This window comes from Eurosta solidaginis, chromosome 4 (assembly GCF_040869045.1).
Source record: "Eurosta solidaginis isolate ZX-2024a chromosome 4, ASM4086904v1, whole genome shotgun sequence".
Taxonomy (NCBI): domain Eukaryota; kingdom Metazoa; phylum Arthropoda; class Insecta; order Diptera; family Tephritidae; genus Eurosta; species Eurosta solidaginis.
Genome location: NC_090322.1, coordinates 220,706,845 through 220,731,012, shown reverse-complemented (window position 1 = coordinate 220,731,012; position 24,168 = coordinate 220,706,845). Strand labels below are relative to the sequence as shown.

The 24,168-nt window shown below is 34.3% G+C and overlaps 1 protein-coding gene across 7 annotated transcripts in view; it reads left to right on the top strand.

The window, feature by feature from the left end:
- The window catches only part of Ac13E (Adenylyl cyclase 13E), a 367,921-nt gene that overhangs the window by 312,756 nt on the left and 30,997 nt on the right, over positions 1-24,168 (top strand). For all 7 annotated transcript variants that reach the window (XM_067784819.1, XM_067784818.1, XM_067784817.1 and 4 more), the window contains one exon: positions 2,074-2,351. In XM_067784819.1, coding sequence (XP_067640920.1) covers positions 2,074-2,351 — 278 coding nt within the window. The remainder of the gene's footprint in view (positions 1-2,073; positions 2,352-24,168) is intronic.

Here is a 24,168-nt window from a genome sequence, read left to right as displayed (position 1 = left end):
TTACGACCAATTTTGAACCCGACCCCTTTAGAATTGGCTGACATTTTTCCTCCTTTTTTTTTGTAGCTTACGAAAGGCGTTTTTCAGAATTTTTTCAAATTTTTTCATCCAACTCAAAAAAAGTTATGAATTTAAAAAAAAACACCGTTTTTGTTTTCAAAATGATATAACCTTTTCAAAAATTGACCGTTTGGGATCTTTTTTTTTTAATTTGTTTTTAAATGTACTTTTCGGAAAAAATACAAACAAATTTTTAAAGTTTGTTTTTTTAAATTTTTCAGTTTTTCGAGATTTTTCGAATTTCGCCATTTTTTTTTCTCATAAAAAACTTCAATCAATTCTGCAATCATCCCCACTAATCCCGGATTGGGTCGATTTGTTTTATATTTTTTTTATTTAATTGAAAATATAAAAATTTTTTTTTCAAAAATAAAATTTTTTTTTATCAATTTTATTTATATAACAAAAAAATGTAAGAAAATGATTTTTAAGTATTCTTTTCTTTATATATTATGGTAATCTACGATTAAAATGGCATGTTTACTGTGTCAGTCATTAATAATAAAGAAAAGAATACTTAAAAATCATTTTCTTACATTTTTCTGTTATATAAATAAAATGGATAAAAAAAAATTTTTATTTTTGAAATTTTTTTTTTCAATTAAATAAAAAAAAATATAAAAAAAAATCGGCCCACTCCGGGATTAGTGGGGATGATTGCAGATTTTATTGAAGTTTTTTATAAAAAAAAAAAATGGCGAAATTCGAAAAATCCCGAAAAACTGAAAAATTAAAAAAAAACTTTAAAAATTTGTTTGTATTTTTTCCGAAAAGTATATTTAAAAACAAATTAAAAAAAAGGATCCCAAACGGTAAATTTTTGAAAAGATTATAGCATTTTGAAAACAAAAACGGTATTTTTTTAAAAATTCATAACTTTTTTGAGTTTGATGAAAAAATTTGAAAAAATTCTGAAAAACGTCTTTCGTAAGCTAGCAAAAGAAGAAAAACTTTCAGCCAATTCTAAAGGGGTCGGGTTCAAAATTGGTCGAAATGGGATGGAATACCCAATATAAATATTTAAATTCTTGTTTTAATCTAGTTGAAGTGTAAACTAAAGCAATTGAAACCCAGTCTGTAGGGTATGCTAATGATTTAATTAAATGTTAACTTAATTGCTTATTATAATTCAAAGAGTAAAACAGCGTATCAATACAGAATAATCTATAAAAAGCTTGGTATCCCCCAAACGCCACCTTTACAGAATTTGCTGTTCATGCTCTTCACGCAAATTATAGAGCTAGAGATATCTATCATAGAGCATATCCAAATACTGCCCAGGATATGTCTACATTTTTTCATATTATAAGGAGAGTTGATTGAGTCCACCCCACAGGACATGTCTCATTTGCTTTTTCTCGAGCTTGTCTACGATGCAACAATACATCCACCACGCCAAATCATCTTTCCGCTTTACTATAAAAAAGGCAAGAAAAGCTGACATCCCCAAAGGGGAGCTTTGTCATATATTTTTTTTTTAAGAAAAAACAATTAATACCTTTCCCAAACTAAATGCGTTACCGACTATCACTTTGTATTCAATTGTCTAAGCTGGGCAACTTAACTGCGAGGACACACGAGCACCTACACACAATAGTCGCAATAATTGCCAGTCTTATTCAGCGACGCACTTAATGCAATCACGTTTCTACAACTATGAACAATTGAGTTTAATTAAAGTTGCACAGCAAAATTAGAGCAGTTAGCAAATTTTGTTTTTGTAATCGACTAAAGCTATAAAGCCAACGCGACGACCCCCAATGTAATAGCGCCACAATGACGATTTAAATTTTAACAACTTTTTGTTTTAATTTCTTTCGTCAGTTTTTCAATTATTTCCTTTGATTTTGATTTTAATACAGCGTCTTTTTAATTACATCAACGCTTCTCCATTTTATTGCTTTGTAATTCAATTGCTAGTATATCTACTACATACCTACATATGCAGTTTATTTGTTCATTTTCCAACATTCTAATTCATATATTTTCCACACTCTCTTTCTGTCTTTGCAGTCACGCCGTCAATCGGTTAGTTTCACCGCCATGCCTCCGGGCGTTCTAGTCAACGACAGTCGCAGCAATTCCACCGATGACATACAAATTGCGTTAGCTCCACACATACAAACTTATCTAAGTCAGACGGGTCGTCGCCATTCATGTTGCAGCGTCATGTTACCGGTAGCATTTGAACGAGCCGCATCAAAGTCATGGTTGGATCCGAAATTCGATTCAGCAGTGCTGGAAGGTCAATTTCAAACCAGCGTATTTCCACACATACGTATGAGATACAGGTGAGTGAATATAACTGGATTTTGTTTCTGTTGTTGTTTTCGTTGGTATAAGTGTGGGGAAATTATTGGCTTTGGAAATTGCTACAGTTAGAGATGTTCGATATAGGATTAGGTAATAACAACTACTGAAAAAAAAACTTTGCACTTCTTATTCATATATGTATGTGAGCTTGTTTCGATTGATGAAAAAGCCTCGTTTAGTAAAAATAAATAAAACAAAAAAAGAAAATAAAATAAAATATAGTAAAATAAAATAAAACAAAACGAAATAAAATAAAATTAAAAAAGAATAGCTCGCAATAAAATAAAATCTACTTAAACTAAATTAAATAAAACTAAATTAAAATAAAATAAAATAAAATAACATAAAATTAAATATAATAAAATATAATAAAATAAATTAAAATAAAATAAAATAAAATAAAATAAAACAAAAAAATAAAACTAAATTAAAATAAAGCAAAACTAAATAAAATAAAATGAAATAAAAAGAAATAAAATAAAATGAAATAAAAAGAAATAAAATAAAATAATATAAATAAAAATTTAACTAAATAAAATAAAATAATATAAAAAAAAATTAAATAAAATAAAATTAATGAAAATAAAAAAAATAAAAAAATTAAGTAAAACCAAATAAAATAAAATAAAGCAAAATAAAATACAATAAAATAAAATAAAATAAAATAATATAAAATAAAACAAAATAAAATAAAATGAAATAAAAAGAAATAAAATAAAATAAAATTAAATAAAATTAAATAAAATAAAATAAAATAAACTAAAATAAAATAAAATAAAGTAAAATAAAATAAAATAAAACAAATTGAAATAAAATAAAACAATATAAAATAAGAATTTAATAATTCAATTTTAATTTAATAAAACAAAAGGAAAATAAATATAAGAAAGAAATAAAAAATAACATCAAATAAAAAAAAATAAAGAAAATAAAATAAAATAAAAAAAAAAAACAAAAAAAATAAAATTGTCCAAAACATATAAGTAGAAAAAACTAAATATAATATAAAAAATACACCTATAATTGAAAAAAAAGAAATCAAATATATCCATATAAAATAATCGTCAACATTGAGTTCACTTCAAAGCCCCATTTTTTCCTAACAATTCTGTGGTTATGGCTGACAAGCATAGTTCAAACATAAGTTGGCGCCAGCTGTTATATCGCACACATACTCCAAAAAGGGAGCTAAGTCGAGAGGGCTCGATAAAAACTAAAAATTTCTTTGTCGTATATTGGGAAGTCAATCAGTTGTTTGCTTTTGATTCAGGTAATTTTTATTAGTTTATCATAAAAAGAGTATTTTCGCTATTCGGCAACTTTATATGTTGACGCGATGGTGCAGATACAATAATACCCTGTGGGTAAGCTTCGTCTTTATTTAGATTGCAGCCGTGATCGAAGTATATTTACCTCTTATCGATGTATATTTCTCACATATCTCAACAATTTCCCATGCGCCTTTCTGTCTTATCTACATATTTAAATAGCAAATCATGTTATCCAAGGCGCCCGCTTGCAGCCGCACTTCATGGTGTACAACCGCTGTACTTTTCGGGCTACCACAGATTTCGACATGTATTTTAACCAAGAAGGTTCAATGTGGTAATATCAGTTTGTTTTCGAGAAGTTTGGAGAGAGTCTTAATTGCTCCAGGAAGAAGAACAAGATAAATAAATAATTGTAAGGCGCGATAACCACCGAAGATATTTAAGGCGAGCTCCTATTCCAATTTGTGTCGAGCTCCTTTTAATTTTTCCTACATATTGGCGGGACGGGGCCTATTTTATGCCGACTCCAAACAGCATCTGCCAGGTATGTAGATGAGTTCGCACTGAGAAGCTTTTCATAGCAGGAATACACTCGGATTGTTTGCCAACTCACTGCCGAAGGACGAGTCCGCTAAGACAAATTTTCTTCTATTTGAAAAACTTGTTTCTTAGATTTTTTATGTTGCTTTGCCCAGGCGTGAATGCAGGATATTCAGTGTGCTAGGCGGAGTACGCTACCATCACACCACGGCGGCCGCCGACAACACTCATCAAAAACTTTAATTTAGTTTCATTGTCGCTGCAACAAGAAGATAAGTAGTTCATTCTTTTTCTTCCATGACCTTTGGCAGCACACGGTTTGACTGACTGATTATCTGGATAATCGATTCAGTATAAGAATCCTAATAAAAACTGTGGCAGCAAAACGAAACATAAATGTATTAGCCATATATCAAATAAGATTTTGGAAACTTACTTAGGGACACTTAATGTAGATAAATAAAATATTAGAAGGAAGCTACATAGAAAAACAGATTTTGATTTTGCATCCCAACCGTATTAAAACTCAAAACTTTAAACACATTAAATAAGCTTCTAATATAGAGCACTGCTACAAGAAGTATTTTAATTACTGTAGAGGAAAATTAATATTGTGTGTTTGTCACGCTTCTCACATCTTTAATTACGCCATTTATCACACTGAATGCCCAAGTGTGTGACATGGCGTATACGTGATATGTATGCGTCAATAAGGAACTGTAGTTATGTGAGTAAATTTAATTTGAAACAAACTTTCTGAGATGACAATATTTGCAGCTTACAGCTGTCAAAGATTCAAGAAAGTATACAAACATAAGTTCATATGTAAGTATTTGAAGAAATATACTCATCTATGATAGAACTACGTCAACGACGGCAAGCAAATTTTAGATATTCTTCACTTCACAGCATCACTTAATTCGGTGCACATTTGGTTGACCATGAAAAGGAATTAAAGCAGAACTGTGAAGTTTAATTCACATATTTGGCAAATTAAGATATTGATTTGCACAAATAACGCCAGAGATCGCAAATAACAGTTCCCGAAACTGATTTTTTTAATTAAAGCAGTTTCTTAATGACCGCTCTTTAAATCGGAAAGCCGGTACTGCTGTTTTCAGTTTTTCACAGAGGACGACCGTTTTGCAAGCCAAATAAAGGAAATGGCCACTGAACGTAAACAACCGATAACCAAAAAATATAAAAAATTGGATATCGAAAAATCATCGATTTACTAAGGGAAAAATTGCAATTTGTTATCGACAAACTTTCGATCCGTTAATGTTTTTTTATTTATTTTGTATCAAAAAATCATCAATTTTTCGTCTGAACGCTTAAGCAATCGCTGGACCAGTCTTTTTTAAAGCGTTATCGGTACATGTTTGATTACAAACCGATGTGCTCTCGCTAAGTTTGCTATTGATAACAAACCCGCCGAAAACTTCGAGACAACGCAACGAAAACTCTCAGTAACAAATCAATAAAAATGAATATTTTTTCGATACCAAATCAATATTTGCTCAATTAAAAATCTGATATTTTTTCGAAAACAAATCTGGTTTCGTTTGAATAAAAAATCTATATATTCTCGATACATTTTCGATAAAAACCCGATTTTTCTTAGATAGCAAATCAATATGTTTTCAATAAGTAATCGAAAACGATTCAAGGTTCTATTCGAGCTCAAGGCCAGAACAATAATTTTTATTTAATCATAATTATTTTATATATAATTTCCTTCCGATCTGTTTGAATAATATTTATGTATATTTTAAGCTAGGCAGATCTATTGTGTTGGGTGCAAATAAAACAAAGATTATTCCACCTTTCAGCTCGACGTTTCGCCAGTTTTCCTTGGCATCTTCAGGAGCGTGACACTGTATTTATTTAATGAAACAAAAAACAACAAAGAACACAATCAGATACATATAAAATTAAAATTTAAAATATTGCAATTAAATATTGTTTGTATAAGAAGTATTTTCTTACTTACAAAATTGGAATTAAACGAAACACATAATTTTCACTAAAACATTTAAACATTTAAAATATTTTAATATTAAAAAATTGTGTAAAGTTAATTGAATGGAAAAATCGATACCACCTACATGCGGTAAACTTGTCATACTAAAAACTAAATTACAAACATAATAGGTACGCGGCGGCGATATTGTCTGTATCTTCTTTTTTGTTTATTGTGTTTCCTCTTTTTTGCAAAATTCTTAGGCTTTCTGAGGTGTAACGCGCTTTTTCTATCCTTTCGGTGTCTATTATTTTTATGTTTTCAAAATCAGCTGTGTTTATTTTCTATTGCATGCTGTGCCAAAGCTGTGCTTTGTTTTTGTTTACGTATATCGGATTCGTGCTCAGCTACCCGCGTGCCGAGAGCCCGCTTTGTGGTCCCAATATACAACTTATTGCAGCTATCTTCTTCATTAATATTAGAAAATATAACCCAAAAAACACAGTCTTCAGATACAAATAACCAGACAAAGCGATACTTCAGTGTCACTTACATTCCTAGGCTCACAGAACATTTCACACATGACTTAACAAAAACATCAAACACAAACACTAAACTAGCATACAGGTCGAACTGTACTTTGGCAACGTGGTTTACAAAAACAAAAACACCTATAGATCTCCAACAACGTAGCAATGTAGTTTACGAAATTAAATGTAAAGGGAATGAAGAAGATAGCTGCAATAAGGTGTATATTGGGACCACAAAGCGGGCGCTCGGCACACGGGTAGCTGAGCACGAATCCGATATACGTAAACAAAAACAAAGCACAGCTTTGGCACAGCATGCAATAGAAAATAAACACACAGCTGATTTTGAAAACATAAAAATAATAGACACCGAAAGGAGAGAAAAAGCGCGTTACACCTCAGAAAGCCTAAGAATTTTGCAAAAAAGAGGAAACACAATAAACAAAAAAGAAGATACAGACAATATCGCCGCCGCGTACCTATTATGTTTGTAATTTAGTTTTTAGTATGACAAGTTTCCCGCATGTAGGTGGTATCGATTTTTCCATTCAATTAACTTTACACAATTTTTTAATATTAAAATATTTTTAAATGTTTAAATGTTTTAGTGACAATTATGTGTTTCGTTTAATTCCAATTTTGTAAGTAAGAAAATACTTCTTGTACAAACAATATTTAATTGCAATATTTTGAATTTTAATTTTATATGTATCTGATTGTGTTCTTTGTTGTTTTATTAAATAAATACAGTGTCACGCTCCTGAAGATGCCAAGGAAAATTGGCGAAACGTCGAGCTGAAAGGTGGAATAATCTTTGTTTTATTTGCACCCAACACAATAGATCTGCCTAGCTTTAAATATACATAAACATAATTATTTTATTTTTTTTTTTTTTTAATTTTGCTATAATTGAAAAATTGTGTTTTGTTTTTGGAATATTACTTAGAACATTTTTCAGATAACCTGCCATAGCTGCGCTGATAGATGCATTTCGAAGGGTGCTCAGCCTTCATCATCAGTACGCTTTAGGCACGCTGCGCTAACCATTTAGCTATACAGCGGTGGTTTGTTTGACTGGCAATTTTGCTACTTCTATTCCTTTTTACCAACTATATTTAATGCTTTATCAATAGGCCGATAAAACAAAAACAATTTTTAATAAACCAAGAGCAGATGGGAATGTCAAACAAAATAACTGACAATAAACAAATCCAGCATTATCAGTGATCTGCAACAGATGGCGCTGTGCTGATTAAATATAGTTGGTAACAAGGAATAAAATTAGCAATTTATCAATCAAACAAACCACCGCTGTATAGCTAAATGATTAGCGCAGCGTGCCTAAAGAGTACTGATGATGAAGGTTTAGCACCCTTCAAAATGGATCTATCTGCGCAGCTATGGCAGGTTGTCTGAAAAATTTTCTACTTACTATTCCAAAAACAAAATACAATTTGTAAAATTTATTGTTCTGGCCTTGAGCTCGCATCGAACCTTGAATCATTTATCAATAAAATGCCGATAAAAAAAAAAGCAATTAGTAATCGAAAACTTATCGGACCTCATACGATCATAATTCCCTAGTTATATACAAGTAATATACTGGCATAGTTTCTGGAGTATTTCGAGACTTTTTGTAAGTTCTTTGGGATAATTCCGTGATTATTTGGAGATAATTTCTGTATAATTTTTTTATGTTTTTTCGGGGTTGATTTAGGTACTATTTCCAGTTAATTTTGGGAACGTGTTAGGAATATTTCATAGCTATTCACGACCGTTACTAGATAATTTCGAAATCGTTATTGCATCGTCTTGGAATCATTCCGGATCCACCTCCGGAATATGTTAGCGGCTAATTCGTTATCATTTCGGATTTATTTCGGAATAATTTAGAAAGGTTCAGGAAAATTTATTTCAAGTAATCGGGCTGTTATTATTATTTGATTCTAATCGGCATTTTATTGGTTTCTTATCGACGTATTATTGGCTTGTCATCGGTAAAAGCTATTATCGCAGAATTATCGGTATATTATTGGTATACAACTAGGGAATTATGAACGTATGAGTCGAATATGTCACTAACCGTATGCAAAAAACTATTCAATGTGTTTAATCGATTATTTCATAAAACAACTTTTGCTAATCGATTATTCGAATAGTGGGTACAATTAATCAAAATAAAAATTTGTCCTGTAGCTCTTCATCTTTCTGTGCATATGGGACAAATGACAAATAACAAATAATGAATGAACGATAAATGATAAATGGTGGAATAAATACCACAGGCCGACAAAATTAGACTGATTTTTTTGACCATAAGCCAGACCATACTTTCCTAAAGATTTTCGATGCGCTGAATTCAAATCTGGACGCAGAATTGCTCTACAACGTCAGGATTTTGAGATATCCTAACCTAGATGTGCAAAAAACACCGTTTTTGCCTATTTTTGAGGTTATATATAAACGACAGATTTTTTTTGTAAAAGCACACATAGCATCTTAAAGAAGAAGTATTTCCCTTACGAATGGCGTTGAGTTTGTTCAAATATCTATTTTTTCGCTAAAATAGTGCAATTATCGTAAGACTTATCGTCAGTGGTATGTGTTCTACTGCATCATACCTACGTTAATTCAGTGGTTTTTCAACTATAGGAAAATTAGCAAATTTATAAACTTTAAATTGCTCTATCTTAGCGAAAAAAAAGATATTTGAGCAAACTCAACGCCATTCGTAAGAGAAAGACTTCTTCTTTAAGATGCTATGTGTGCTTTTACAAAAAAAAAGTCTGTCGTTTATATATAACCTCAAAAATAGGCAAAAACGGTGTTTTTTGCACATTTAGGTTAGGATATCTCAAAATCCTGACGTGATAGAGCAATTCTGCGTCCAGATTTGAATTCAGCGCATCGAAAACCTTTAGGAAAGTATGGTCTGGTTTATGGTCAAATTTCTTGTCGGCCTGTGTACTTAAACTATTTCGCATATGATACTGTGTTCCTGCCAAAGTTTTATCTTCCTAATACTCTCATTGGTCCCAGATCCTCTCGAAATTCGTTATTCAAAGAAAGCAAATAGCGTTCTTCAACCATGCAATGGCACATTTTGGTTTTTCCATTGTAGTATTACTACACTGAAATGGGTCACTTTACGTATACCTGGCGTATAAAATGAAAGAATTTGGATAGAATATCTATATATTAATACGCTAACAAAATTTCCATACAATCAATTGACAGGCTGTTCCGCATAGTTAGCGTACGTAAAATCATATAAAAGTTATATGAATCGATTCGTATGGATCAGCCGCAGTGCATAGGCCTATCTTTGTTAACAAATATTACTCTATTTGTTTATAATTAATAGAAAAAGTTTTTTGTAAATTCGAAAATCTATGCAGATATCGAAATTGCCATCTGTAGGACCCATCATGTTCACAAATCCCCCTGAATTCGAAATTCCAAAATCTGCATTGTCGCGTTGCTCAAATGTTTCATCTATATATGTACATATTCGTACGCGGCAAACGGTGAGAGAACTACTGCCTCACTCATTTTCAGTTCGAATAAAATATTGTTTCCCCATTGTTGCCACTTATCTATATTGTTCTGTACCAAAATCCTAAAAACTAAAAAAATTGTTCCAAAATAATTGTTAGCTCACAAAAAAACTTTAAAGAGAAGTAATAATTTAACCGGCCCATTTTTTGGACAAATTTTACTTACACGTAAATACATAGGTCTTTAGTTAACAGATTCTTTGTTTTTTATTTTAGGTGCTTTCAAAAAAACATGAAATCACAAATAATGAGTTAACTTTTGTTCAAACTCACTAAATTTATTTATTTATAACAATTAATTGCAAATTTGACCCAAAACGTTTTTGCATTTGCAAATTTAATCCTCATTTTAGATAAAGTACGTCTTATATTGAACAAAAAATAATAAATTTGCTACAAAAATGTAACATTAAATTTTTTATATTGTCTTTTATGCTAATTTATCTTATTTCTTATTTTATTTTATTAAATATTCTTTTATTTGAACTTAGTTTATTGTTATTTAAATGCAACTTGACTGAATCGAAAATTGAAAAAATACAAATTGGTCGAATTTCGACCACAGGCGATACTAGTCAAAGTAATTAATGGCTTGCAAGTATATCATATATTCCTTCACTGAAGGCCAATTTAGCTAGTGTGCTGTTAAATTAGTGTAGTATTTTATATTATCCTAATAAGTAATAATAATAATAATAATAATAATAATATCATATATTTCTCAAATATGTTATGTACATTAAAACAAACACGTGGCTTTATTAAAATAAATTACTGGTTTGCTGTGTTAATGAACAACATACATACATATATTGAAGAATTTTGTTATTACTTTCTGATGTATGTATGGTAATACGTTGCGTATAAGTAACTTTTTATTTACATTTTGTTGAAAATTAACCTACGACAATTAATTGGCGTGAAAAGCAATTAAAAATGGTTGGACATTCAAGTGTGCACAAGCTGCCTAATATAAGCTTTAAACATGAATTTAAGGGCGCATAATTTTTTTTGCTAAATTATAATTAATTTCCCAAAAAAGGACTCTTAGAATTGAGGAAAATTTCTATGGAATGAGTAGAAATATCTATTTTTTTTAGAAAACTTTAAATATGAGGCATTTCTATAATTCTTTCAATCGGTTTTGTTTAGGCTGGTTAGCTTAAACTTTGCGGTCAATGAAGGCCTCACCTAGACTGAATGTGTTCATACTGTTAACAGAATTTGTATGAGGACCAATCGGAAGAGCACCAATTAGGTGCCAGGACTTATGTTATAGAATTACCATATCCTCTTGGCAAGTACTAGAAGTTTTTAGCACCTAGCTTAATTGCTGCATCGAGATCTGACATATATGCCGCCCCTAATAACTGCGGCATTGAGCTGTCGAGCGCAGGACACGAACACAGAACGTGCTCAACCGTTTCTTCCTGCAGCTAGCACGTCCTACATATGCTGTTATTGACGAGACCTAACTTATAAGCATGTGAAGTTAGAAGGCAGTGTCCAGTTAGCATGCTCATAATGAGTTCGAGTATCTTCTCTTCAGAGGTATGAACCACTTTGTAAGTCTAATATCTTAGGATTTGAACATGATGTTAGAAACTCTGCAACCCGTGCTTCTGTCCATTTCTCCTAAACGGCTTGGGACGTCTCACGGTGGGGTATTTGATCAATCTAGCTGTCCAAAACTAAAACAGCAGTTATTTGTGTTAAAAACGTAGTTGTCTCACTTCATTGTTGTGACAGTAAATTCACGATATTCCGCGCAGAATTATTATGGATCGAGCCCCCGGTTTCGGAGGGACCCGGGGTTATTTTTTGACATAACATGAGATATGTATGTCAATATGGGTACCAAACGAAAGGTATTTTACTCCGCATTTCTATTGATACTTTTAAGAAGGGTTGCCACCTCGCCTTCTTTTTTATATTTCTTTGTATATCCACTCACATATACAGCGCCGATACGTAGGGAGTGAAAAATTATCACACTATTCAGTTTTACCGTTTAGCTAAAGATTAGTCTCAAATAGCAGGTGTGAGAGCCATTGGAAGAAGATCCGGATACATCCAAATAGGTTAGCCCGAGCCAGTTAATAAAGACCTCACTTAAAATTCACTGACTTCAGGTTCGAGGGGACAACAAAAATTAGTTCCCGACGAAGCCTAGCTATTACATCGTCTGGTAATACCGAAGAATACCGTTTTCAATGATGCAAAGTACCTTCTTAACCCATAAGTTTTCCATAGCCATCGGGGAGTGTTTATGTAGTGAAAACAACAACAACAAAATCAACTGTGAACAAAAGTAGGTAGGTGGCGTGCTCTGCCTACCACAGCGAAGATCCTGCGTTCGATTACCGGGCAAAGCAACATCAAACATTTAGAACCAAGTTTTTTCAATTAGAAAAAGTATTTCTAAGCGGGGAAGGAACTCTGCAGTGGTTTGGCAAGCACTCCGAGTGTATTTTTGCTATGAAAAGCTTGTTAGTGAAAATTCATCTACTTGAAAGTGCCGCTCGGAGTCGGTGTAAAAAATGTAGGTCCCGCCTCGCCAGTTTATAGGAAAAATTAAAAGGAGCACGACGCAAATTGGGATAGAAGCTTGGCTTCAAATCTCCTCTAAGGCTATCGCGCTTTGCAATTTTCTTTCTATATGACATAAAGCTCGCCTTAACCTACTAATATTTCCGATAATCTGTCCAGATTTTCCAAAAAGGGGACTACAAAAGACCTTATACATGTTCCAGCTAGAGCTGGGAATTAACACATAAAGTGCTTAGCAGTCTTCTTGGTATTTACGTCTTTACAGGTTTTGCAGTGGTCATTATGCGGAATACCCATCTTTTCTTGATGCGTGCCTTTAGTCCAATGACCGATGAAAACCGCTAAAAAATGATAAGTGTCTGTCCTAGATCTACTCAGTACACCTCTTGTTCTTCTGTTATTATAGTCTGGCCACGTAGCTCATAAAACTGCCAAACTCGTATTGATCTTCAACTTTTGCAGGCATTGCACACGCAAGACTTTGGAGTTTCCCCTTTTATTCCCTCTTGGCTGTGCCTAGGTATGCCTACTTCGACATTGGTTATTCCTTTATTTCCTTCCACTGATCTTTTAGGTGCCCGCTCATCAGCTATCCCTTTTTCTTCGATTTCCCTAGGTCCCTGAAGCCATATAGTAGGTATCTCTAAAGTGTCGGTTTATATGCATTAACATTAAGAAGTTATTTGCATACCCATACTAGGTTGGAGCCGGTGTATTGTGCAGTTGTGTTCCGGGTCTCAAGTGATTTGCAGTGTTACCAAATCAGGAGGACCTCGGTTTGAAGCACACAACAGTATGACGGCAGTTTTAATGGTGTAGAAATATCTAGAGAATACGAAAAGATTATTTGGGGTAAAGTCTCTTAACACTACAAAACCTAATATTTCGTCTTTTCGGTCAGCGCTTGACCGCATCTCGAATTTTTTTTATAGCACGAGGACATCAAATGCTGCAGTAATGGTCATTGGCAAACGAAATAGTAAGTAGCTCCCCTTCTTCCTCTACGGGACAACTTCTGCACAAAAAGCTTATTGATGTACACCAACTCTATATAATTATTCGATCCATAATCATGCCCGGGAGTTAATGGAACCACTAAATGGACTCACCATCAACTTCATTGTTCAAAAGGATTAATGCTTCCGTATATATGCTTTCCATTACAAACAATACGCACCAGAGTTTTCTTCATTGGCTTTCGAAGATATCTTTACTATTACTCAAATCCTCATTAAAACTTTCTAAATTCCAGCTTACGAACATATTACTAAGGATATTGTCAAGTAATTCATCAACGCGAGCAGACCTAATATTCTCGTGATGAAATATTATACAATTATTTTTCTGTGCAAGCGTAAAATATATCAAATCATTGTACTATGCAAGATATAATACAAAACATGCATTAAATCAAATAAATAATGCCACAGCCTTGTCCCACATGTAATCCAACCTTATTAAAGCGTTTTTATTCGACATAATAACCGGACGTACGTAGAAGGACAATCAAATTCATTTCGGTTAATTTCATACGTAATTTGATTACATTCCTTATCCGCTTTAATACTCAACCATTCATTCGCTCTTTCGTGGGCTGAAATGCTTTATGTGATTGCTGGTTTTTCTTGCTTTTTCAATTACCCAGCAAAAATTTAGGACTTGTATAAGGTTTATTTCGTATGGCCAAAAGGCTTATGGCCTGATAGCCATTAATTCTATGCGGAATATAAGTTGTATGTTGTATTCTTTATAATACTCCTTATTTTTGTGTACTTAGGTTATCATATTTAAGATTATATGTTATGTATATGTTTTATAACTCATATGAAATGAAGATTACTATTAAGGTAGAATATAACAACAATGTTAAAAGGCTTTTGGCGTAATTGAAAGAAGGCTTACACAAGTTGTGATTTTGAAATTCTACTTGTTGTATTAGGAAATTTTATATATAGCTTACCATCCAATAAAAATCAGGCCCACGCAAAGCATTTAGTAACAAAATGCATTGAGAACAATAGCTTCATATACTCAGTATTTAAGTATAAATTTGCAATCTCTTATCAAAAATTCATTTTATTTCCTACGTTCTGGTTACGAGACAAGTAACATTAAGTTTTTTAAATTGCGACAATTATCGGAAGTGGTTCGGTCAACCCGGAAATTCATTTAGCAGATAAAATCCAGTTTCCTTTAAAATACTATGAAAATTTATAGACTACTAGCAGACCCGGCAGACGTTGTTCTGTCCTAATTTTGGCCTATGTGCATATATTTTAATAAGCTTTTTCCGTCTAACTCTACTATTCACTCTATTCACTCATCCCTCCGTCTTTTTCGCTTCATCTATCTCCATCTTCGTCTCTTTCTACCTCTTTCTCAGTCTCCTCCTTCCATCAAGTTCTTTACATTCTTCCTCATCCCTTATTGCCTGCCCCATAGGGTGGTATGTATTTTGTTCTAGTCCCAGTCCCAGTCCCATTCCGAGTTTTAGCCCCAGTCCGTTTCCAGTCTACTTCCCGAAAAAAAGGGTCGTAAATACTAATATAGGTAAACTTATATACCAAATTGCAGGCAAATCGCATACCACGTATGTAAATAGGTATGTGGGTATTATTAATTCATGTCCTTATATCGGCTTCGCATGCATATTTATCAGTTTTTCCAGGTTGATGCGACTAAATCGAATATCACAATGAAAATTACTTTAGAGCTCTCAGCAACGGCTTTCATTTGATATCCATATTACGCACACATTCTATGGGTACCCGGGACCATTTTTCAGCCTATATCTCTAAGCCCTGTACGTCGATCGCAACTAAAGCTATGTAATAACCACCGCGTGAGGTATACGCAATTTTTCACACAAGCTTGAACAAAATCGACTGACACATCTCTTCAAACACCGGCGACCAACTAACACACATTTTAGCCTTTCTTTTTATATATGTGACCCGGCCTATGAAAAGGTGGCTTATGACTCAAAATAAAAAAAAGAAAACTACTTAGAAACTGAAGAAATGCATTGTTTATCTTTAACTGTTGCTGCAATTTCTTTTTTGAGTCATAAGCCACCTTTTCATAGGCTTGGACACATATATAGATTTTTATTTTTCACACTTCACTATAATATTAAAACGAAAGGCAGATATTCTTTGCTTTTGAAATTCGGATTAAAAATTGCACATGGAACAACGAAAGGCTCTCCTGAATTAAAAAAAAAATTTCTTAGTACCTCTAAGCCGCGGGCCCCCTCAGAAACCCCGGGCCTGGGGGTAATCCCGCCCCCCCGTCACGACAAGCCTGGTGATGTGCTATACTTGATACCATTCGCTATAATATTTTTTATTGATAAGCACGTTGTTTAATTAAACACCAACCAATTACACGGAAGTACCACCTGAAAATATGAGTGCCGGTGGGAATACGTAACATTTTGTTAATACATATAAACATTTAAAAAAAATTGCAATAAAATAATATTGCGGCTATAAACTGAGATACAAACTATCCTATATTTCATGTTAGATCAAACTACACACGGAGTGGAAAACAAATTCAAAATCGGTTCAGTAGTGTAGGAGTCCGTCGCGGACAAACATTGTGACACGTTATTTTTATATATAAAGATAGTGAGGTTTTATTTGTCATGTCTATCGTTTAAATTTGAGCCACTTTTTGCAGAGTATGTACGAAAAGTGTACGTAGATGTTTGTTGGTATGTGAAGGCATTAGCAGTGGCCACTCGTCTTTCCTCAAAAGAATTTTACCAATCAAATTCTTTTGCCTCCCTGCAAAAAATACGATTAGTCTGATTAGATGAATCCGGGTTGAGTCTCAAAGGAGTATGCGACAAATGCCAGTTTTGATCTCTTTTTATGAGTTGAACTGTTCCCCTGTTTGAGCATGTCCTATGAAGAGACTAATTAGACCCATTAATACCCGAAAGGTATCGATAGGACCAATCTCCTTTGTACCCATATGGGAACATGTGGAGACTAGTCCCTTTTCGGTTCAACAACGACTCAAATAGGGTCTAGTCATATTTTTAATTGCAGAAACACAATCGAAGGGTTTGCCAAGCCACCAAATCTATTTGATGTAAGTTGTTTGTCCGCTTTTCAAAAATGAATAAAAAATATTCTCCCAAAATGTAACCCTAACTCCGGCGTAGTCGTTAAGTCCTAGTAATTTAGGTTCGGTATAAGAATCCGCATTTTTATACTCAGTTGAGCAGAGCTCACAGAGTATATTAACTTTGATTGGATAACGGTTGGTTGTACAGGTATAAAGGAATCGAGGTAGATATAGACTTCCATATATCAAAATCATCAGTATCGAAAAAAAATTCGATTGAGCCATATCCGTCCGTCCGTCCGTCTGTCCGTTAACACGATAACTTCAGTAAATTTTGAGGTATCTTGATGAAATTTGGTATGTAGGTTCCTGGGCACTCATCTCAGATCGCTATTTAAAATGAACGATATCGGACTATAACCACGCCCACTTTTTCGATATCGAAAATTTCGAAAAATCGAAAAAGTGCGATAATTCATTACCAAATACGGATTGAGCGATGAAACTTCGTAGGTGAGTTGAACTTATGACGCAGAATAGAAAACTAGTAAAATTTTGGACAATGGGCGTGGCACCGCCCACTTTTAAAAGAAGGTAATTTAGAAGTTTGGCAAGCTGTAATTTGGCAGTCGTTGAAGATATCGTGATGAAATTTGGCAGGAACGTTACTCTTGTTACTATATGTATGCTTAATAAAAATTAGCAAAATCGGAGAACGACCACGCCCACTTTTTAAAAAAAAAATTTTCTTAAAGTAAAATTTTAAAAGAAAAGTTAATATCTTTACAGTATATAAGTAAATTATGTCAAAATTCAACTGCAGTGATGACATGGTGCAACAAAATACAAAAATAAAAGAAAATTTCAAAATGGGAGTGGCTCCGCCCTTTTTCATTTAATTTGTTTAGGATACTTTTAATGCCATAAGTCGAACAAAAATTTACCAATCCTTGTTAAATTTGGTAGAGGCTTAGATTCCTGGACGGTAACTGTTTTCTGTGAAAAAGGGCGAAATCGGTAGAAGCCATGCCCAGTTTTTATACACAGTCGACCGTCTGTCCTTCCGCTCGGCCGTTAACACGATAACTTGAGCAAAAATCTATATATCTTTACTAAACTCAATTCACGTACTCATCTGAACTCACTTTGTATTGGTGTAAAAAATGGCCGAAATCCGACTATGACCACGCCCACTTTTTCGATATCGCAAATTACGAAAAATGAAAAAAATGCCATAATTATATACCAAATACGAAAAAAGGGACGAAACATGGTAGTTGTATTGGTCTATTGGCACAAAATATAACTTTAGAAAAACGCTTGGTAAAATGGGTGTGACAGCTACCATATTAAGTAGAAGAAAATGAAAAAGTTTTGCAGGGCGAAATCAAAATCCCTTGGAATCTTGGAAGGAATACTGTTCGTGGTATTACATATATAAGTAAATTAGCGGTACCCGACAGATGATGTTCTAGGTCACCCTGGTCCACATTTTGGTCTATATCTGGAAAACGCCTTCACATATACAACTACCACCACTCCCTTTTAAAACCCTCATTAATACCTTTAATTTAATACCCATATCGTACAAACACATTCTAGAGTCACCCCTGGCCCACGTTTATGGCGATATCTCGAAAAGGCGTCCACATATAGAACTAAGGCCCACTCCCTTTTAAAATACTCACTAACACCTTTCATTTGATACCCATATCATACAAACATATCCTATATCGTACAAATTCTGGAGTCACCACTGGTCCACCTTTATGGCGATATCTCGAAAAAGTGTCCACCTATAGAACTAGGGCCCACTCCCTTTTAAAATACTCATTAACACCTTTCATTTGATACCCATATCATACAAACACATTCTTGAGTCACCCCTGGTCCACCTTTATGGCGATATCCCGAAAAGGCGTCCACCCATAGAACTAAGGCCCACTCCCTTTTAAAATACTTATTAACACCTTTCGTTTGATACCCATATTGTACAAAAGCATTCTAGAGTAAATTCTGGAGTCACCACTGGTCCACCTTTATGGCGATATCTCGAAAAAGTGTCCACCTATAGAACTAGGGCCCACTCCCTTTTAAAATACTCATTAACACCTTTCATTTGATACCCATATCATACAAACACATTCTTGAGTCACCCCTGGTCCACCTTTATGGCGATATCCCGAAAAGGCGTCCACCCATAGAACTAAGGCCCACTCCCTTTTAAAATACTTATTAACACCTTTCGTTTGATACCCATATTGTACAAAAGCATTCTAGAGTCAACCCTGGTCCACCTTTATAACGATATTCCGAAAACGCGTCCACCTATAGACCTAAGGCCCACTCCCTTTTAAAATACTCATTAACACCTTTCATTTGATACCCATATCATACAAACACATTCTTGAGTCACCCCTGGTACACCTTTATGGCGATATCCCGAAAAGGCATCCACCCATAGAACTAAGGCCCACTCCCTTTTAAAATACTCACTAACACCTTTCATTTGATACCCATATCGTACAAACATATCCTATATCGTACAAAAAAATTCTAGAGTCACCACTGGTCCACCTTTATGGCGATATCTCGAAAAAGTGTCCACCTATAGAACTAGGGCCCACTCCCTTTTAAAATACTCACTAACGCCTTTCATTTGATACCCATATTGTACAAACGCATTCTAGAGTCAACCCTGGTCCACCTTTATAACGATATTCCGAAAACGCGTCCACCTATAGACCTAAGGCCCACTCCCTTTTAAAATACTCATTAACACCTTTCATTTGATACCCATATCATACAAACACATTCTTGAGTCACCCCTGGTACACCTTTATGGCGATATCCCGAAAAGGCGTCCACATATAGAACTAAGGCCCACTCCCTTTTAAAATACTCACTAACACCTTTCATTTGATACCCATATCGTACAAACATATCCTATATCGTACAAAAAAATTCTAGAGTCACCACTGGTCCACCTTTATGGCGATATCTCGAAAAAGTGTCCACCTATAGAACTAGGGCCCACTCCCTTTTAAAATACTCATTAACGCCTTTCATTTGATACCCATATCATACAAACACATTCTTGAGTCACCCCTGGTCCACCTTTATGGCGATATCCCGAAAAGGCGTCCTCCCATAGAACTAAGGCCACTCCCTTTTAAAATACTTATTAACACTTTTCGTTTGATACCCATATTGTACAAAAGCATTCTAGAGTCAACCCTGGTCCACCTTTATAACGATATTCCGAAAACGCGTCCACCTATAGACCTAAGGCCCACTCCCTTTTAAAATACTCATTAACACCTTTAATTTGATACCCATATCATACAAACACATTCTTGAGTCACCCCTGGTACACCTTTATGGCGATATCCCGAAAAGGCGTCCACCCATAGAACTAAGGCCCACTCCTTTTTAAAATACTCACTAACACCTTTCATTTGATACCCATATCGTACAAATATATCCTATATCGTACAAAAAAATTCTAGAGTCACCACTGGTCCACCTTTATGGCGATATCTCGAAAAAGTGTCCACCTATAGAACTAGGGCCCACTCCCTTTTAAAATACTCATTAACACCTTTCATTTGATACCCATATCATACAAACACATTCTTGAGTCACCCCTGGTCCACCTTTATGGCGATATCCCGAAAAGGCGTCCTCCCATAGAACTAAGGCCCACTCCCTTTTAAAATACTTATTAACACCTTTCGTTTGATACCCATATTGTACAAAAGCATTCTAGAGTCAACCCTGGTCCACCTTTATAACGATATTCCGAAAACGCGTCCACCTATAGACCTAAGGCCCACTCCCTTTTAAAATACTCATTAACACCTTTCATTTGATACCCATATCATACAAACACATTCTTGAGTCACCCCTGATACACCTTTATGGCGATATCCCGAAAAGGCGTCCACCCATAGAACTAAGGCCCACTCCCTTTTAAAATACTCATTAACACCTTTCATTTGATACCCATATCGTACAAACGCATTCTAGAGTCACCCCTGGTCCACTTTTATGGCGATATCCCTAAATGGCGTCCATCTATAGAACTATGGGCCACTCCCTCTTAAAATACTCTTTAATACCTTCCATTTGATACACATGTCATACAAACGCATTCCAGGGTTACCCTAGGTTGTTTTTACTACATGGTGATTTTCCCTTATTTTGTCTCCACAGCTCTCAACTGAGTATTTAATGTTCGGTTACACCCGAACTTAGCCTTCCATACTTGTTCTCAATTAATTCGATTCAATCACCTGTAATCTTTTTTATTTTACTAATGTCGCTGCGGTTTTTTTTCATTTTTCTTAAAAAGGGCTCCATTGATTTCAAACTGACTAATCCCTACTGTACCCGAAAGGGACTAAAGGGGATCAGATATGACCAAATGTAGACAAAATAGATCAATTGGAAAGCAATCTCTTCAGGGATTAATCGCAAGATCTTTGCAGGGCTATTTATACTTGTGTATGTATGCCCTGCAGGAAATTAAAACAATTTTAAATATTTCTAATATATGTTTTTTGCTGGCTCAAGGTCCAAATTAAAACACAAACGTTTCGTCTTTTTTGTCAATATATTTCGGTTACACTTCGGTAGCCATCCTCAGGACACTATTAACAACATAAAAATATCACAATATAAAAATAAAATTAAATATTTCTAGATAAAATGTTATCAGCCATACAGTTTCTTTTCCATACCCTATGATCAATCAATCTGTTCTGTAAGCACATGAAGTTTAGAGATCAGCGGACGTCCAGGCCAAATTTGAAGGTCATCTGGAAGGTTTCCAGTAATTTACTAACCACTTATTTATCAAGAAAGGGCAAGATTAATATGCTCGAGTAAACTCTTGGTCATATTAAAATTAAATGGAACAACAACATCGAACTTTTTGGGGACTTCGGGGAGTGCTCTTATCACTTCAACAACATCAATAACAACTCTTGCTCAGAAATTGCCAGCGCTCTAAGACGACGCAGTAATGTGATGACCGAAAAGAGAGATTTAAATAAATGACGCCCTATCTAAAACTTTTTTTTATAGAAGTTCCAGCTAGTGTAAGTCTGTATTGAATATAAGTTCAGATAGGGAATTCTGAAACAAATTATAAGATACGGTGTTTTTTATATGAACGTTTGAAACAAATTATTAGTCTATTCATGTCGCCATTATTTTCGATTATCTGTTTGCAAAGTACTTTCGTTTTCTGTATTTTATTTTTGTTGTTGTAGTAGAGTTTAAAATTAAAAGCACATAACCCGATGACCTGATAAGCACGCCTAAGTGAGTACCTCATCCGAAATAGGGTGTTGCTCAAACGTTTTTTGCGATATTGCTTTTTTGAAGCAGCCGCTAATATGTAGAAATAGATAGTGTAATATTCCACTCAGCAGTCGATGTTCTTACCTCGATATTATATACTCTTGCCAATAAATGCTTCGTCGAACTGGGTAGGCAATTGAAAAGTTTAGTCCTCTCTCGGCAAAGGAAAATCATTCTATACAAGTCAACTATCGTACCTGCATCTTGTATGGCGCAGAACCATGACAACATCAGATAAAGCGGCTCTGGAAGTGCCCGAGAAAAAAATTCTTCCAGTGATTTGCTTGATGAGCTGTACGAGCTCTTCGTAGACATCAACATAGTCAGGGGCCATTTTATGCGAATTAAAGATAATGTTCCGGCTAAGAAAGTACTTTTACCGAACACGCCTACGGAAGCAGAAAAAAAGGGCGATCTCCACACCGCTGGTAGGACCGAGTTGAAAACGATTTAAATTCGTGTGACCGATTGGCACCGTTAACTCAGCGAAGAAGCGACCGGCGCGCCTTGTTGGATGGTTTTAATCGTTTAAACGGTTAATTGCCAATTAAGTAAGTATTTTGGTATTTATTATGTTGATGGAATTTGATTGGGAATTTTAACCATACCCAGCAGGAAAGGAAGCTAAATACAATTTTTACCAATGGTAGATAGATAGGTTGTTGTAAGGTAATGAACTGCGACCTGTAGGTGTATTCTGCTCTCATTCTCTTCACATTATCACATCCAAGCCAAGCTCCCTGAGGTTACGAATGAACCAAAGTTGACTTTTATCTGTTTCTTTCTTTCTTGGAGAAAAAAGCTAACTAAATTTGTATAGCAATGACCAAAAAATTAACAGAGATGGTTATCTATGCAGTACTTGTCAACAACAGCTTTTATTTGAAATACATGAAATCAGACCTGGGCGAAGATGAGATGTTATTTTAACATGGTTCCGTAATTTTAATGTCCAACGGTCCATGACGGCGTAAAAACCGAAAAATGTTCATTTATTTAATAATTTGTGAAAAAATTTAAACAACGTGACATCAGGACGAACAAGGCCTTTATAAAATTAAAAATTGCTTCAAATAAATGTTTTCACACATTTAAAGCAATACGGGCAATCCCCGACTAACTCGTAAAAATGTTCATATTTCGTAATGTCAAATGAAAGCGGAAGGAAGAGTTTCAATTTCGTGAAGATACTATGAACCATGATACAAATATTACAAGGTAAAACCGGTGAGAGCCGAAATGACGTTTAAAAAAATTTTAAAATTCTCACTGCTCTCACATTTTTATTTTTTTATTTTGGTTTTGTTTTCAAAATAAAAATATAACAAACTGTAATATATGTATTTGTTAATTCTATACGACAGCATAACACTTTTAATACACGTCCAAAAATATGAAGAGGGGTATCAAAAGACGCGTTTTGGAGGATCGCGAATCCGAAAGCGGAGGTAAAAAATGTTGGGTCTGTCAAGAGATATTTGCCAAAGAAATTTTGAAAATGTTCATGTGGTTGTTGATAATGGATGTTTGATAATTTTGTGGTACCCACAAAAAAAAATTGTGAACATAAGTGTTTTCCGCGGATATAGTTTTGATCTCCAAACCGGGGCTAGACCCACCCAAGGTAATTTTTTATAAGCGCGGCGAAAGGCCGCCAATGCAGAAAGGTGTTCTGCGCAAAAATACTATGGAACCCACCCTCCGTTTCGGAGCACTTCGGGGTAATTTTTCGGGTTTTCCTTAATATCTATTGAACGATCTAAAATTTTTGTTTTCCGTCTTCGGATTATTGTTGTCGAGGTCAATACGAGTATTTTGACACCTATATCGGTATTTTTGACGCGTATTACCAGTGTCATGCTGTCGTCTAGAATTACCATATATTTTTGCGTTCTAACATTAATATTATATTTTATCCAAAACCGAATTTTTTATTGGTG